Source organism: Oryx dammah, unplaced genomic scaffold (genome assembly GCF_014754425.2).
Source record: "Oryx dammah isolate SB20612 unplaced genomic scaffold, SCBI_Odam_1.1 HiC_scaffold_17, whole genome shotgun sequence".
NCBI classification, from domain to species: domain Eukaryota; kingdom Metazoa; phylum Chordata; class Mammalia; order Artiodactyla; family Bovidae; genus Oryx; species Oryx dammah.
Window position 1 is genome coordinate 61,090,397 of NW_024070201.1, and position 17,279 is coordinate 61,107,675.

General features: G+C 36.7%; 1 protein-coding gene across 4 annotated transcripts in view; it reads right to left on the reverse strand.

Moving 5' to 3' along the window:
- The window catches only part of CCDC73 (coiled-coil domain containing 73), a 150,295-nt gene that overhangs the window by 63,638 nt on the left and 69,378 nt on the right, over positions 1 to 17,279 (reverse strand). For 3 of the 4 annotated variants that reach the window (XM_040258959.1, XM_040258958.1, XM_040258957.1), the window contains exon 5: positions 15,798 to 15,872. In XM_040258959.1, coding sequence (XP_040114893.1) covers positions 15,798 to 15,872 — 75 coding nt within the window. Of the gene's footprint in view, positions 1 to 15,797; positions 15,873 to 16,738; positions 16,775 to 17,279 lie in introns of all 4 variants that reach the window. The other variant, XM_040258960.1, reaches the window with a different exon arrangement.

The window sequence follows — 17,279 nt, forward strand, 5'->3', positions numbered from 1 at the left end:
ACAGTGGAAACAGTGTCAGACTTTATTTTGGGGGGCTCCAAAATCACTGTAGATGGTGACTGCAGCCATGAAATTAAAAGACGCTTACTCCTTGGAAGGAAAGTTATGACCAACCTAGAGAGCAAATTCAAAAGCAGAGACATTACTTTGCCAACAAAGGTCCATCTAGTCAAGGCTATGGTTTTTCCAGTAGTCATGTATGGATGTGAGAGTTGGACTGTGAAGAAAGCTGAGCACCGAAGAATTGATGCGTTTGAACTGTGGTGCTGGAGAAGACTCTTGAGAGTCCCTTGGACTGCAAGGAGATCCAACCAGTCCATCCTAAAGGAGATCAGTCCTGGGTGTTCTTTGGAAGGAACGATGCTAAAGCTGAAACTCCGGTACTTCAGCCACCTCATGCGAAGACTTGACTCATTGGAAAAGACTCTGATGCTAGGAGGGATTGGGGGCAGGAGGAGAAGGGGACGACAGAGGATGAGATGGCTGGACGGCATCACCGACTTGACGGATGTCAGTTTGAGTGAACTCTGGGAGTTGGTAATGGATAGGGAGGCCTGCATGCTGCAATTCATGGAGTCACAAAGAGTCGGACACGACTGAGCAATTGAACTGAATTGAACCCAGTTTTCAGTTCTATGAAAGAATTCTTCTTTCATATAAACATACTATACCAAAAATAAACATGCTGCACCAGAAAAACTCTGTAGTTATACATTTTAGCAGAATGAATCCCATGAAGCAGAACTCCTAAGATGTGTTCATTTTTATAGACTTAACAATTGTCATTACACATAATAGTCCTCCAGAGTGGTAGGCCAAGTTAAGCTCCAACTAGCCATGTATGAGTGCTTCTCTGCTTGCTCAGCAGTAAAGAACCTGCCTGCCAATACAGGAGGTGTGGGTTTGATCCCTGGGTCAGGAAGATCCCCTGGAGAGGGAAATAACAACCCAACTTCAGTATTCTTGCCCAGGAAATTCCAGGACAGAGGAGCCAGGTGGGCTACAGTGCATGAGGTCACAGAGTCACACGTGACTGAGCGACTTAATAACAACAACAAAGCCATGTATGAGTGCTTATTTACTTGAATTCACCTAGTATTTGTTAAAATTTAAACGAGTTTATTACTTCACACTTCCTATAAAATAAACTGTTCAGCATGCTGCCTTGAGTAAGTTAATAATTTCATTTCATTTTGGTGGGATCAGTTATGTGTGATTCATTTCTTCAACAAACAATGAATGCTTACTATAAGTAAAGCACTCATGTAGATATTGAAGGTACAGGATTGGACCAAAAAAATCCTGTCCAGTGTAAATTCTGGAGAATGTAGATAATGAGCAGTATAAATAAGTTAAAATATATGGCTCTACTAGATACTGATAAGTGCTTAAGAAAAATAATAAATCAGGGAAGAGGATTACATAGATGGCCAGGAAAGTCTTTCTGAAAGGGCAACTTATGAGTAAAGATTCAACAGAAAGTAAGGAAGATTATTTCAGCAACTGCAAAGGCCCTAAGGCGAGAAAATGTCTTGTGTAGTCATAGAATAGCAAGGACGCCAATATGGCTGGAAGGTTTAGTAAGCAAGGGGAAAAAAAACAGCAAACAATGAGTTCAGAGGAGAGTAGGAGAGGGGTTAGGACCAAACCACTGTAGGTCTTGTTGCACATGATAATGATTTGCACCGAATGAGACAGGAAGCCACTGAGGAGTAGTAGCAAGCACAAATGTGACATAGCCTAACTTATTCTTTAAAAGGATCACTCTGTTATGGTAAAACTGAAGGAGAACAGAAGCGGCAGCAGGAAAAACACTTAATAAATGACTGCAATTGAGATGAAAGAGGATGATAAAAGAGGACCAGGGTGTTAGTAAAAGACAGTGAGAAGTGGTTGGATTCTTCATATACTCTGAGAGAAAAGCTAAAAAAAAAAAAATCTGCGGCAGGAAGAAAGAAGTTGTAATTAACAACAACAACAACAAAAAGACAAGTAAGTTATTTAGTTTTCAGAGGGATGAGATTTTAGGAACTTAGTTTTGAATATGTCAAGTTTCAGATGTCTTTTAGACATCCAATAGTCAATCCAGGCTGCATATGGAGCTGGAGATAAACATTTGGAAGCCCTTTGCATGTAGATCCTGTTTTAAAGAAAAGACACTGGACGAGATCACAGTATTTTTTAGGGGAAATAGACAAAAGAAAAGTAAAAGGGTAGAAGTTAAGTGAAGTGAAAGTCTCTCAGTCGTGTCCGACTCTTTGAGACCCTATGGACTATACAGTCCATGGAATTCTCCAGGCCAGAATACTGGAGTGGGTAGGCATTCCCTTCTCCAGGGTATCTTCCCAACCTGGGGATCAAACCCAGATCTCCCACATTACAGGTGGATTCTTTACCAGCTGAGCCACCAGGGAAGCCCACCTAGAAAAATAAGGGGAAAAAAAAGAGACAATCCTTGGAACTCAGACTAGAATTACACCTTCAGTTTTCACAGCACTTTTCTGCCTCCAAATTGTGTGAATGTGTGAATATGTGAGTCAATTCCACATATCATCTCTACAGATATAGATATATGCGGGCTAAGTCACTTCAGTCATGTCCAACTCTTTACAACGCTATATACTGTAGCCTGCCAGGCTCCTTTGCCCATGGGGTTCTCCAGGCAAGAATACTGGAGTGGGTTGGCATTTCTTCCTCCAGGGTATATTTCTGACCCAGGGATGGAACCTGCATCTCTTACTTCTCTCCTGCACTGGCAGGTGGGTTCTTTACCAGTAGTACCACCTGGGAAGCGTGTGTGTGTGTGCCCGCGTGTGTGTGTGTACACATGTGTGTGCACGTGTGTGTGTGTGTGTAATATTGGTTCCAAAATCACTGCAGATGGTGACTGCAGCCATGAAATTAAAAGATGCTTACTCCTTGGAAGGAAAGTTATGACCAACCTAGACAGCATATTCAAAAGCAGAGACATTACTTTGCCAACAAAGGTCCATCTAGTCAAGGCTAAAGTTTTTCCAGTGGTCATGTATGGATGTGAGAGTTGGACTGTGAAGAAAGCTAAGCGCTGAAGAATTGATGCTTTTGAACTGTGGTGTTGGAGAAGACTCTTGAGAGTCCCTTGAACTGCAAGGAGAACCAACCAGTCTATTCTAAAAGAGATCGGTCCTGGGTGTTCTTTGGAAGGAATGTTGCTAAAGCTGAAACTCCAGTACTTTGGCCACCTCATGTGAAGAGTTGACTCATTGGAAAAGACTCTGATGCTGGGAGGGATTGGGGGCAGGAGGAAAAGGGGATGACAGAGGATGAGATGGCTGGATGGCATCACGGACTTGATGGACTTGAGTCTGAGTGAACTCAGGGAGTTGGTGATGGACAGGTAGGCCGGACGTGCTGCAATTCATGGGGTCACAAAGAGTCAGACACGACTGAACAACTGAACTGAACTGAACTGATTGGTTCTGTTTCCCAGGTGAACCCTCACTAATACAGCTACCATTCACCAAAGAAAAAACTGATAAACAGAGCAAATTTACCAAATTTCTTCAGGTCACTGTCCTTGAAACATTAATATCCTGCATTAATATCCCTTTTATTCTTTCTGAATCATGACTCACAACTCTATTTTATTAACACCTCTAGAGCACTTCCCAACTTAAAAAACTATCGTGTAGCTGCATCCCTATGACAAGTCAAATCTGAAAGTAACGTAACTAGACTGACATGAAATTTTTATGGATGTTCTATATAATGATTTTTCATTCTGAAATCACATAAAATGGGCTTACAAGATCAGATATAGGCATCTTTCTAACACAGGATCAAAAAGATACTAAGACTAATTAATGTATTAACTATAGAAGGCAATTTCAAAGATAAAGTACAAATGTTTTCCTAGTTATCCCTCACTTTATGGAAAATTTTATGAAAAATTGACTGTAAAGTACATTTGTTTAGAGCAAATCTGTTTTCCCATTAATTTTCCATTAACTAGATTTATGTTACTTGGGAATAAATTTTTTTAAATACTGTGATAAAAATATTTAACTTCTCACATTCCTGAACAAATCAGTCCCAAGTTCATTAGGTGGGGAAGAAGTGAAAGGGTCATGGCAGCAGCATTCCAGAACAGCGAAATCAGGCCTGAATGGTGAGGCAATTTACTGTGGGGAGTCAAAAGCTGAACAAAGTGGTTAGTAGGAAGTGTTGAAAAAGGGTGATCCAGGTGTCAGAGTTGAAGCAGGGAAAAGAGGGTATCCACATTAGGAAGGAAGGAGTAGTAGAATGGTAGCCTGGTCACATATAGGGTAATTTATCAAATAAGTAAATCTATTAAGAATAAAGTCGTATTTTACTGTAAAAGAAAGGAAATATATAAATATGGAAGGGAAATAAAATTAACCTTGGGTTTTGGATTAGAATTGGAAGTAATGTGAATTCATGGTTTTTGACATATATAGATTGATAAAGAAACATAATTATAAATGCATGTTTATATATTTGTGTGTATATAAATACATACATCAATTCCCTAGCTCTGTCCATTGACAGGGTCTGAGACCAGTGACACCCCAATAGTAATGAATATAACAATGCTGAGATCTGCATGTCTACATTCCATTTTACACTGAAAGGAACCAGGGCAACGTTGAGAAATGATTTATTCTAAGTCAAGGTTAGTTAAACTACAAGGTGATCCTGGTATATTTTGTTTTTACCTAAGAGCAAGAAAACACTAAAGAATGATAAAGACATGTCCATAAGGCTAAAAAATCAGCCTGAATGGATAGCTACTGGCCAAACTAACGACAATCTGAGCATCGAAATAAAATAACTGAAATAACCAATTATCTGACAGGATTAAATTATAGGAGCAAGGCCTTATTTCTGTAATATTCCTGCCAAAAGTGCATAAACTGATTCTATTCATGAAGAAGTATCATACAAATAGAAATTGGGGGACATTCTACAAAATAACTGGTCTATGATCTTCAAGAGTTTCAAAGGCATAAAACTCATGCAAAGACTGGGGAACTGTTACAGACTAAAAGAGATCAAAGAGACATGACAGCTAAGAGTAATGTAAGATTTTAAACTGGATCCTTTTGCTAAGACAACTGGTAAAACCTGAATGGAACGTGAGAATTAGATTACAACTATATATCAAAATTAACTTTAAGATTTTATGGTTGTGTTATGGTTTTGCAGGAGAATGTCCTTGATTATAGGAGAGACAGTACAGTATTGGGGGAGATAGGGCATCAGATTGGCATATTACTTTTAAATCATTCAGAAAAATACATTCTGTAATGCAAAATTACTGGAGAATTAATATTTTTGAGCTGTGATGTTGGAGAAGACTCTTGAGAGTCTCTTGGACTGCAAGGAGATCAAACCAGTCAATCCTAAAGGAAATCAACCCTGAATATTCATGGAATGACTGATGGCGAAGTGCCAATACTCTGGCCACCTGATACAAAGAGTTAACTCATTGGAAAAGACCTTGATTCTGGGAAAGATTGAGGGCAGGAGAAGGGGGTGACAGAGGATGAGATGGTTGGATAGCATCACTGACTCAACAAACATGAGTTTGAGCAAACTCCAGGAAGTAGGGAAGGACAGGGAAGCCTGATGTGCTACAGTCCATGAGGTCACAAACAGTTGGATACAACTTAGCAACTGAACAAGAACAATGTATTTCTAACATCTCTGTAAATTTATGATTCTCCAAACTACAAAATTATCCAAATATCTAAGAGTTCCTTATGGATAAATGTATACACTCAAAGCTCCAGGAATTTAGTTCCTTTTTATCACTGTTGTTAGGTAAGACCTAGTAAGACAAGAATTCAATAGTAGAAATAACACATTATGTGTTAAATATGCCTCCAGTTCTATGAGAGGAATTAACATCTTAGTTTATAAATTCAGTAAGTTTAAAATTTAGTGAAGCAACAAAATATCAGAGCATTAGTGCTGAAAATCTTGTAAGTCATCTATCCCATTACTCCCAGTATTTACCAGCTTCTATCTGTGCTCTTTTATTCGTGCCTCTTCTGGGAAGGAGAATAAAGACCTTTCCCAAATTTCCTTACTCATGGTATTCAGCGTAGAGAATGTAGATATGTTATTGCTTCACAAAATGGTCTTGTTTGGGAAATGCTGATGTATTTCAATTTCCTCATTTTACCTAAGGAAAAATCAAGGCTCAGGAACCACGGGATCATGTGGTCAGTCTTTACTAGGCAGAAATAATTTACTTAAAATCTCCAGGACACCCAGCAAAATCTATTTAGCCTTAGGGATACTGTTTACATAAAGGTTAATTTGTCAACTAACTTAGATATAAGCAGGTTGCCCTGCTCTAACTAATCTCTTTAAAATCAAATAACAAGGTACCATTTTAAGTAGAAATTAAACACATTCAAAGAATCTATTAAAGCAAAAATAATTCAGCTTTTTGTTTTGTGGTTTTCTGTCTGTTCGTTTTGTTTTAGAATTCAGTAGGCAGAGTTGCTTGGCTATGAGCTTTTCAAAAAAAGGTAATTTGATTTGTTTTTCCTGCCATCTAGCACATGGTGCATGCGTGAACTCTCAATTGCTAACATGTGTCTGACTTTTTGTAACCCCATGGACTGGGGCCCTCCAGGCGCCTCTGTTCATGGAATTTTCCAGGCAATAATATTTGAGTGAGTCGCCATTTCCTTCTCCAGGGGATCTTCCTAACCCAGGGATCAAACCAGCCTTTGGATTGGCAGTTGCATTGGCAGCTGGGTTCTTTATCATGGAGTACATGGTAGGCATGACCTTCAAAAAGGGAAAAAGTAGCAATCTAAGTAAAGGAGGAAAAGAAGTTGCTACAAGATGGTTAGGAGGCTGTGAATTTCCTTTGCCTACACACTGAGTGACTTCACTTTCAATGGATTTATGTAAGAGCCACAATTGAACAGGAACTTTTTTTAACTTGGAGGAGAAATACCAGAAGTATCTTCACTGTTCTACACTGTTCATATACCATGTTCAGCAGATCATGAAGTAACATATATATCACCTGTACTACGTCTCAGATTGAACAAGGTAAAAGAAATCCTTACAGCTCTTGCACTGATTCAGGCCATCCATATGAAGAAATTTCTTTTGCTTTGAAAACACTCATTGTATTATCTGATAATTAAACATGCATAAGTGGTACCAAATGAAACAATTTAAGAAAAAGTACTAAAAGAACAAAGCACTTATAACAAAATTGATATATTTCTAGATTGACAACATTTTAGTAGAAAAAAAATGTAATACTTTTTCAGGATTTATCCAGAAAAAAAGAGATGTTATGCCCAGTTTAAGACTCTGTTAAAAAAAAAACACATTAGAGAGTCTTTTAAAATAGTTATAATAGGGCTGGGCTGGAAGAAGCACAAGCTGGAATCAAAATTGCCAGGAGAAATATCAATAACCTCAGATATGCAAACGACACCACCCTTATGGCAGAAAGTGAAGAGGAAGTAAAAAGCCTCTTGATGAAAGTGAAAGAGGAGAGTGAAAAAGCTGGCTTAAAGCTCAACATTCAGAAAACGAAGATCATGGCATCCGGTCCCATCACTTCATGGGAAATAGATGGGGAAACAGTGGAAACAGTGTCAGACTTTATTTTGGGGGGCTCCAAAATCACTGCAGATGGTGACTGCAGCCATGAAATTAAAAGACGCTTACTCCTTGGAAGGAAAGTTATGACCAACCTAGATAGCATATTCAAAAGCGGAGACATTACTTTGCCAACAAAGGTCCGTCTAGTCAAGGCTATGGTTTTTCCAGTAGTCATGTATGGATGTGAGAGTTGGACTGTGAAGAAAGCTGAGCACCGAAGAATTGATGCGTTTGAACTGTGGTGCTGGAGAAGACTCTTGAGAGTCCCTTGGACTGCAAGGAGATCCAACCAGTCCATCCTAAAGGAGATCAGTCCTGGGTGTTCTTTGGAAGGAACGATGCTAAAGCTGAAACTCTGGTATTTTGGCCACCTCATGCGAAGAGTTGATTCACTGGAAAAGACTCTGATGCTAGGAGGGACTGGGGGCAGGAGGAAAAGGGGACGACAGAGGATGAGATGGCTGGATGGCATCACCGACTTGATGGATGTGAGTTTGAGTGAACTCCAGGAGTTGGTGATGGACAGGGAGGCCTGCCGTGCTGTGATTTATGGAGTCACAAAGAGTCAGACACGACTGAGTGACTGAACTGAACTGAACTGAACAGTAATTTGTTTACTCAACTACAATAACAATTTTTAAAATTTCTCTACTGGGATCATTTTTAACTAAATATCTGAGGTATGAAAAGAATCACTAAACTGTGTAACTACATAAACTTTAAATAGTAGCCTTAAACTTCTATTTCTTTTCCATCTATTTTAAAGAATATTTCTGGATATCACCATCAACTTCATTTCCCTACATTTTTAGTTTTTCATCAACAAGGTTAGTAACATTTAAATTTTATTATGTAACCATAATTAAGTCTTCCATGCTTTGCTTATAGGTTAATTCTAAAAAAATGAGAATTCAACAGTGTACATCATTAAAAACAATACAGATTTTTTTAATGCAAAACCTAACAGGATGTTAATACTATATTTTTTCTGGGACCAATATGCTATATGAAGGATGATTTTACTAGGGTCAGGACCTAAATATCTTCTCTTTTATTTTAACCCATCAATTGCTCAAAACCACTCTGAACTGTAATTTACTTTATATCCTAGTTATAGAGTAATCTGTTTTCTCTGGAGTTTCTAATCACTTACTGCTTTGTTGTTGCATTGCTGTTGTTGTTGAAACAAAATATAAGGACTTTTTACCATATCAGTATCTTCCAGCCTCTTATTCATCCAATCTGATGAACAGAATCCATGCCCTTCTTTTTACTGAAAACATTCTTCTTGGAACTCATTGACATTTTGTTTTACTTAATTTTTATTTACTTTGTTACATCAAAGTAACTGAGGAAATTCAAAATAAAAATTGCTTAATATCTCAAATGAGGAGAATCTAAACAGTATTAAGACAACTTAATAACCTGAAAAAATATAGACTTAGATCCATATCTTATACTGTGTTACAAAAGATAAACTTCAAATTGATCAAAGATATAATGTAAAATTTGAGTACATAGATGTAATAAAAGAAAACATGGGAAAATCCTTTTTATAACTTTGTAGTTGTGAATGCCTTTCTAACCATGACAAACTTCAAAAGCCATAAAAGGAAAATAATTTATAGCAAATGGTAAAAGTCAAACAAAATCAAAATACAAATGACAAACTGAAAAAAACATCTGAAGCCCAGAACACAAACAAAAAGGGCTTATTTCTGAGAAATAAAGAATTCACAGGCGTGATATCAGAAAGATGGTAGATCAGGAGGACCTAGTCCTTTCCCCCCAATTCCACCTCCTCCACATGACTTAACAAGTACCTATGAATGAAAACATTTCTGGAAGACCTCTGGAGTACAATTAAGAAGCTGCAGGAACCCAGTAGAGCACCAAAACACAAGGATGTCCAAACAGAAAAGTATAGACAGCAATTCATCTGTGTCATTCCATCCTCTAGGTTCACACAGCTTGGTGCCAACAGAAATGCCCTCAACCACAACTCTCCCCAAATGGGAGAAAAGGAGAGCAGGAAGACACCAGCAGCCTTCACCACCAAAGACCTCAACAGCCCTTATCACTACCATGGACATGAGCGAACTTCACCTCCAAGGACTCTTAACAGTCTTTGCTATGTCCATACCTACTTGAGTTGATGGAGCTCCCTGGAGCCCAGGCCACTGTGCTCTTTCTTGGAGCCAGAGGCACCACTGCTCCCAAACCAAGTCAGAGCTGCCTGACCCAGCACTACAGCTGGTAGCACCACATACCCTACTCAACTAGCATTCTCGCACCCACCAGTAGGTCAAGATTCATACTCACCAGAGCTAGTCCAAAAACACCGCTCCTTCAATGCACATATACCAACAAAGGACTACAGGAACATGAAAATCAAGGAACCATGAAACCACCAAAGGAACTTTGCAAATTTCTAGTAACTGACCCCAAAGAATTAGAGATCTATGAACTACTTGACAAAGAACTCAAAATAATTGTTTTAAAGAAGCTCAGCAAATTTTAAGACAACACAGATAGAAAATTCAACAAAATTAGGAAAAAAATTACATTAATAAAATGAGAAGTTCAATACAGATAAAAGTCACAAGAAAAGAACTAAAAAAAAAAAAAAAACTCTAGAGCTGAAGAATACAATGAATGAAATTAAAAATGTAATAGAGAGTTCCTACCAGCACACTCAATGAAACAGGAGGTAAAAAACCCAGTGAACTCAAAGACAGGTCATTTTAAATTGACCAGTGAAAAGAAAAATGAATGAGAGTGAAAAAAGCATATAAGATTTATGGAACACCCTTCAAAAGATAAGACTTTTAAAAATCACTACAAAAACTTCAAATAACAAAAGAAGAGATGAAGAGATGTATAAAACAACTAAAACAAAAACAGTCAACAGAATGACAACAGTAATACCACACCAATTAATACTTATATTAAATGTAAATAGGTTAAACTCTCCAATAAAAACTCATAGAGAGGCTAAATGAATTTTTTTAAAATCCAGTGACATAGTATCTATAAGAGACTCAATGTAGATTTAAGAACACACATAGACTAAAAATAAAAAGATGAAAAGACATACCATAAAGTAACCAAAAGAAAGCAGGGTGACTAAACTTAGATAAAATTGCCTGAAGTCACTCAGTTGTGTCCGACTTTTTGTGATCCCATGGACTGTAGTCTGCCAGGCTCCTCCATCCATGGAATTTTCCAGGCAAGGATACTGGAGTGGTTTGCCACTTCCTTCCCCAGGGGATCTTCCTGACCCAGGGATTGAACCCAAGTCTCCTGTACTGCTCCTGATGCTGCTGCTAAGTCACTTCAGTCGTGTCCCACTCTATGTGACCCCTTAGATGGCAACCCACCAGGCTCCCCCATCCCTGGGATTCTCCAGGCAAGAACACTGGAGTGGGTTGCCATTTCCTTCTCCAATGCATGAAAGTGAAGAGTGAAAGTGAAGCCACTCAGTCGTGTCCAACTCTTAGCGACCCCACGGACTGCAGCCTACCAGGATCCTCCATCTATGGGACCCTCCAGGCAAGAGTACTGGAGTGGGTTGCCATTACCTTCTCCTGCACTGCAGGCAGACTCTTTACCATTTGAGCCACCAGGGAAGCCCCATCAGATAAAATAAACTAAGTCAAAACTGTCTCTAAAGACAAAGAAGGTCATTATACAGAGCTCAAGAGTCAATTTGGAAGATACAATAAATATATATGTATCCAACATCAGAGCATTTAAATATGCAAAGCAAATATCAATAGACTTGAAGGGACAAATCAACAAAAACACATTAATGGTGGAGACTCCAATACCTGACTTTCCATATGGATAGAAGAAAGAAAATCAATAAAGAAACAGTTGACTTGAACATCACTATAGATCAAATGGACCTAACAGACATATACAGAAGTTTCACTCAAAGGAAGACGAATACACATTCTTCTCAAGCACACATGGAACATTCTCCAAGACAGATCATATGTCTATCATATGGTCTATCACAGAAAAATCAACTTTTATGTGATAGGCCACAAAAAAGTCTTACATTTAAGAAGACTGAAAGCATTCCAACTATTTTTTCTGGTCACAATGGAATAAAATTAGAAATTATTAACAGTAAGAAAATAGAAAATTCACGAATACTTGGAAAATAAATAACAAATTCTGGAACATTATTGTTTTTTAAAAGGGTAATTTTAAAAATATCTCAAGACAAAATGAAAACAGTAACACAACATACAAAAACTTATGGAATGCACCAAAAGCAATATAATAGAAGATTTCATAATGATAAATGCCTACATTAAAAAAAAACCCTCATAGAATCTAACTTTACATCTCAAAGAACTAGGAGAAAAAAAAAGAACTAGGCCAAAATCAACAGAAGGAAGAAAATAGCAGAATTTAAACAGAAATAAATCAAATAGCAAATAGAAAAACAATAGAAAAAAATCAACAAAACTAAGACTTAGTTTTTTGGAAAGAATAAGCAAAACTGACAAACTGTTAGCTAGACTAAGAAAAAGACAGAAGACTCAAGTAAACAAAATTAGAAATGAAAAGGAGACATTACTGTGGATGCCTCAGAAATAAAAAGTATCATAAATGACTATCACAAACAACTATATGCCAATAAATTCTCCTATTTGAAGAAGTGGATAAGAATGAACTAAAAAGTTTGAACATACTGATAGCAAATGAGGACACTGAATCAGTAATCAGTAACAAAGAAAACCCCAGGACTAGACGGCTTTGTGGAAGAATCCTACCAAACATTTCAAGAAGATTTAACAGAAATCCTTCTTATATTCTTCCAAAATGCAGAGCAGGGAACACTTCCAAACTCATTTTATGAGGCCAGCATCATTCTGACAGCAAAATCAGACAAAGACACTATTAGAAAACTATAAGCCGGTAGCCCTGATGAACAAAGATGCAAAAATCTTTAATAAAATTCTAGAAAATCAAATTCAAGAGCATATTAAAAGAACCATACACCATTATCAAATGCACTTGAATCCCTGGGATAAAAGGATAGTCAACCATATGCAAATCAACCAATGTGATACACCACACTGACAAAATGAAAGGAAAAAAACCACACGTTCATCTCAATAAACACAGAAAAAGCATTTGACGAAATCCAACACCCTTTCACGTTAAAAAACTCTCAACAAAATAGGTATGTAAAAAACTTGTGTGTGTGCTCAGTTGCTCAGTCAGACTCTTTGCAATTCCATGGGCTGTAATCCATCAGGCTCCTCTGTCCATGCGATTTCCTAGGCAAGAATACTGAAGTGAGTTGCCATTTCCTTCTCCAGGGGATCTTCCTGATCCAGGGACTGAATCCATGTCTCCTGCATTGGCAGGCGCATTCTTTACCACTGGACACCAGGGAAGGCCATATAAGAAACTTACCTCAGCACAATAAAGGTCATATATAAAAAACCCACAGTGGTCATCATAATCAATCCTGTATAAGGCATGAGTGCCTATTCTCACCACTTCTATTCAATAGCGTACTAGAAGTCCTAGCCAGAGCAATGAAAAAAGAAAAAAAAATGAAAGGCATCCAAAACACAAAGGAAGAAGTAAGATTACTGGTATTTGAGGTTAACATAATCATAAATATAGAAAACCTTAAAAGCTCAACAAAACCTGTTGGAACTAATAAGTGAATTCAGTAAAACTGAGGATACAAAATCAACATACAAAAAATCAGCCACATTTCTATAAGAAAAAAAAAAACTATTTGAAAAGAAAATTAAGACAATCACAAAAGCAACAAAATGAATAAAATATTTAGGTACAGATTTAAGCAAAGTGGTAAAGCTTATACACTGAATACTATAAAACACTGATAAAAAGAAATTTAAAAGACATATATAAATTTGATGATTGAATGGCATCATCAACTCAATGGGCATGAGTCTGAGCAAACTCCAGGAGTCAGTGAAAGACAGGGAAGCCTGGTATGCTGCAGTCCATGGGGTCGCAAAGAGTGGGACATGACAGCACATGAACAACAACAAATATAAATGCAAAGGAATCTTGTGTTCATGGATGGAAAAATTAATATTGCTTAATGTCTATATTACCCAAAGTGGTCTACAGATTCAGTGCAATCCTTATCTAAATCACTTTGCCAATCTCTACAGAAATAGAAAAAAAAAAATCCTAAAATTTATATAGAACCATCAAAGACCCTAAATGCCCAAAGCAATCTTAAGCAAGATGAATGAAACTGAAGACATCATACTTCCTGATCCCAAAATATATTTCAAAGCTATAGTAATCAAAGCAGCACGGTACTGACAAAACAAAACAAAACAAAAACCAACAAGAGGCATATCAACCAATGGAACACACTAGAAAGCCCAGAAATAAATCCACATGTCTGTAGCCAACTGATCTTTGAAAAGAACACCAAGAACACATAATGGAGAAATGACCGTCTTCAATAAATGGTGTTGGAAAAACTGGATATCCACATACAGAACAAGGAAATTGAACCCATATCTCAAACAATGCACAAGATTTCATACCATAAACAAAAATCAACACAAAACAGATTAAAGACTTAAATACTGAAGCCATAAAACTACTAAAAGGAAATACAGGAGCTTCTCTTAGTCTAAGCAATGATTTTTTTAGATATGATACCAAAAGACCAGGCAGCAAAAACAAAAATAGAAAAGTGGGACTGCATGAAACTAAAAAGCTTTTGCACAGCAAAGGAAATAATCAACAGAGTGAAAAGGCAACCTACACAATGGGAGAAACATTTGCAAACCATGTATCTGATTAGGGATTAATATCCAAAATATAGGTGCTGCCCAGGTGGCACAGTGGTAAAGAATCTACTTGCCAATGCAGGAGATACAAGATATGTGGGTTCAATCCCTGGGTCAGGAAGATCCCCTGGAGTAGGAAATGGCAAGCTGCTCCAGTATTCTTGCCTGAAAAATCCCATGGACAGAGGAGCCTGGCAGGCTACAGTCCATAGGACCACAAAGAGTCACACAAGACTCGGTGATTGAGCATGCACACACACACAGACACACACACACACATCCAAAACATAGAAGGAACTCATACATACGTACTCAATTTCAGAAACCCCCAAATAACCCAATTAAAAAATGAGCTGAGGAACTAAATAGACATTTTCTCAAAGGAAGGCATACAAATGACTAACAGGAATATGAAAACATGCTCATCATCACAATAATCAGGGCAATGAAAATCAAACTCATAATGAGGTTATTAACTCACACCTAATAGAATGGCTGTGATCAAAAAGACAAGAGAGAAGAATTGTTGGTGAACATATGGAGAAAAGGAGTGCTTGTCCTTACTGTAATCAGACTAAAGGAAGAAAGCTTGTCAACTGCTTAAACAAATGCATAGTATGGTATGAATTATCTGATTACGGTAGTAACCATCAGAATCCTTCCATTGTGAAAATATACTTTGCTCTTTATAATTATCTGTAAGTGGTACTCTGAAATCATATGAATATCTTTTCCCCAAAAAATCTCTACTTAACTTTTTGTTTAGTTTAGAATGTAAACTCCACAAGGGCAGAGGATAAAAGTCCCTTGTATTCACTGCTGTATTCCCAGTGCTTAGAGAAGCATTTAGCACATAGCAGACCTTAATAAATATGTATTGAATTAACCATCATTTGTTGTATACCTCTGTATTCTCTATGAGACTGAACAACTTAAAGGCAAGGGCTATTTCTTTACCTTTGTAATTGCACAAAATAAACATAGTTTTGTACTTAGCAAATAATAACAACTAAATAAAGGCTATTTATGTTAATTTTTAAGGACCACAGATAAATCAGTTGTAATATATAGGCCTAACGTGTTGTCTATAAAGTGTTATAACATACATCTAATTATAGTACTGTTAAAAATAATAAAAACTATTTTAATATTTCCTTTTAAAACAAAAAGTAAAGCAAAAATCCTACTAACTTGAAATCAGAGGCTCTCAGAAAAAAAGCACCAAGTTATATATGACATGAATTTTTGTCAGCTTCACTTTGCTAGATTACATGTTTAACGGTGTTTTACTGATACAATGCTAAAATGCCAAGTTACTTACCAAGCAATACTAAATTACTTTACCTGTAATGTCTTTAATGTTTCCTTCAATCCTTCTATTTCTTTTTCCTTTATTTCTGTAGCAAGTTGAAATTTTCCCTTTAAGCAAAAAACTATATTTCACTAATTTCCAATGTAAGTGACATTATTAACAGAGAAAACAAGAGTTCAAGAACCAAAATCTCTACTTGAAACTAAATACTTCACAGACTTTAAACCTGTAACTGTACTATAACCTATATTTCTAGTGATTATAAAATATCACAAAATTACAATAAGGCCTATACAAGATTATAAATATCATGAAATGGAAAACCTCATCATAACAATAAATCATTTTATCAGGAGAACATTCCTGAGAACTTATGGACACTATATAATTATATAATTCATATAGCTAGAATATATTCTAATTAATAAGACACAATTACATTTGTTTTATAAATATAGAGATATTTATAATTGTTTAAAAAATTTTAAGATATTTACAATTATTTTAAAATTTTTAAGAAAGGTCTTATGCTAAAAATAGCTATAAATTTTAATATTATAAATGGCATATGTTTTGATATAATAAAAACATGTATTAGCGATTTTACTGTGTTTTAAAGAATGTAATTCCATTGAAAAGGCATTAAAAACATATTATACTTAATAGAAACACTGCAGTGTAGTGGAAAGAGCATTAATTTAAAGGCTGAAGAAATCTAGGTTCTAGTTTCAACTTTACCACTTCAAAATGGGAGCTTCAGCAATTCATTTAAATCTTACTAGGCCTCAATACTCTTAACTGTAAAATGATAAGAGCTGAAGGAACAGAATTCCGTTAAATCCTTCCTGTTTCTAAAATTTTAGGAAATTAACAGTCTCCACTGTTTATCACCAACGCTCCTTTCCATTATAGTGAACAACTGATCATTAAAAGCATTAACTATGTTTCAAATTATTAAAAAATTAATAAATACCTTTTCTTCTTCCAAGGCACACATCTTCATTTGCAACTGATAAGAATTTTAAAAATCAAAATACAGGTAAATGAAATGTTACCAGTGATTTACACTGGTCAATGAGACTATTTGTGTGCTAAGTTGCTTCAGTGGTATTCAGCTCTTTGCGACGCTATGGTCTGCAGCTTGCCAGGCTCCTCTGTCCACAGGATTATCCAGGCAGGAATACTGGAGTGGGTTGCCATGCCCTCCTCCAGGGGATCTCTCTGACCCAAGAATTGAACCCGTGTCTCTTATGTCTCCTGCATCAGGAGGCAGGTTCTTCACCACTAGTGCCGCCTGAGAAGCCCAATGAGACTACAGAAATGTCTATATGGTTTGAACTTAGTACAACATGATTATGTTTTCACACTGAGAAAATAAATAAAAATATAAAATAGGGGGAAAAGGCAGTCACCAAAGTAAATGAACAATTTAATCTTATGATCAGAGTATCAATCAACCTTGAACATTTTTTCCCCTAGTTTCTTAAATGTTTCAGTATGTTGCATCTACTCAT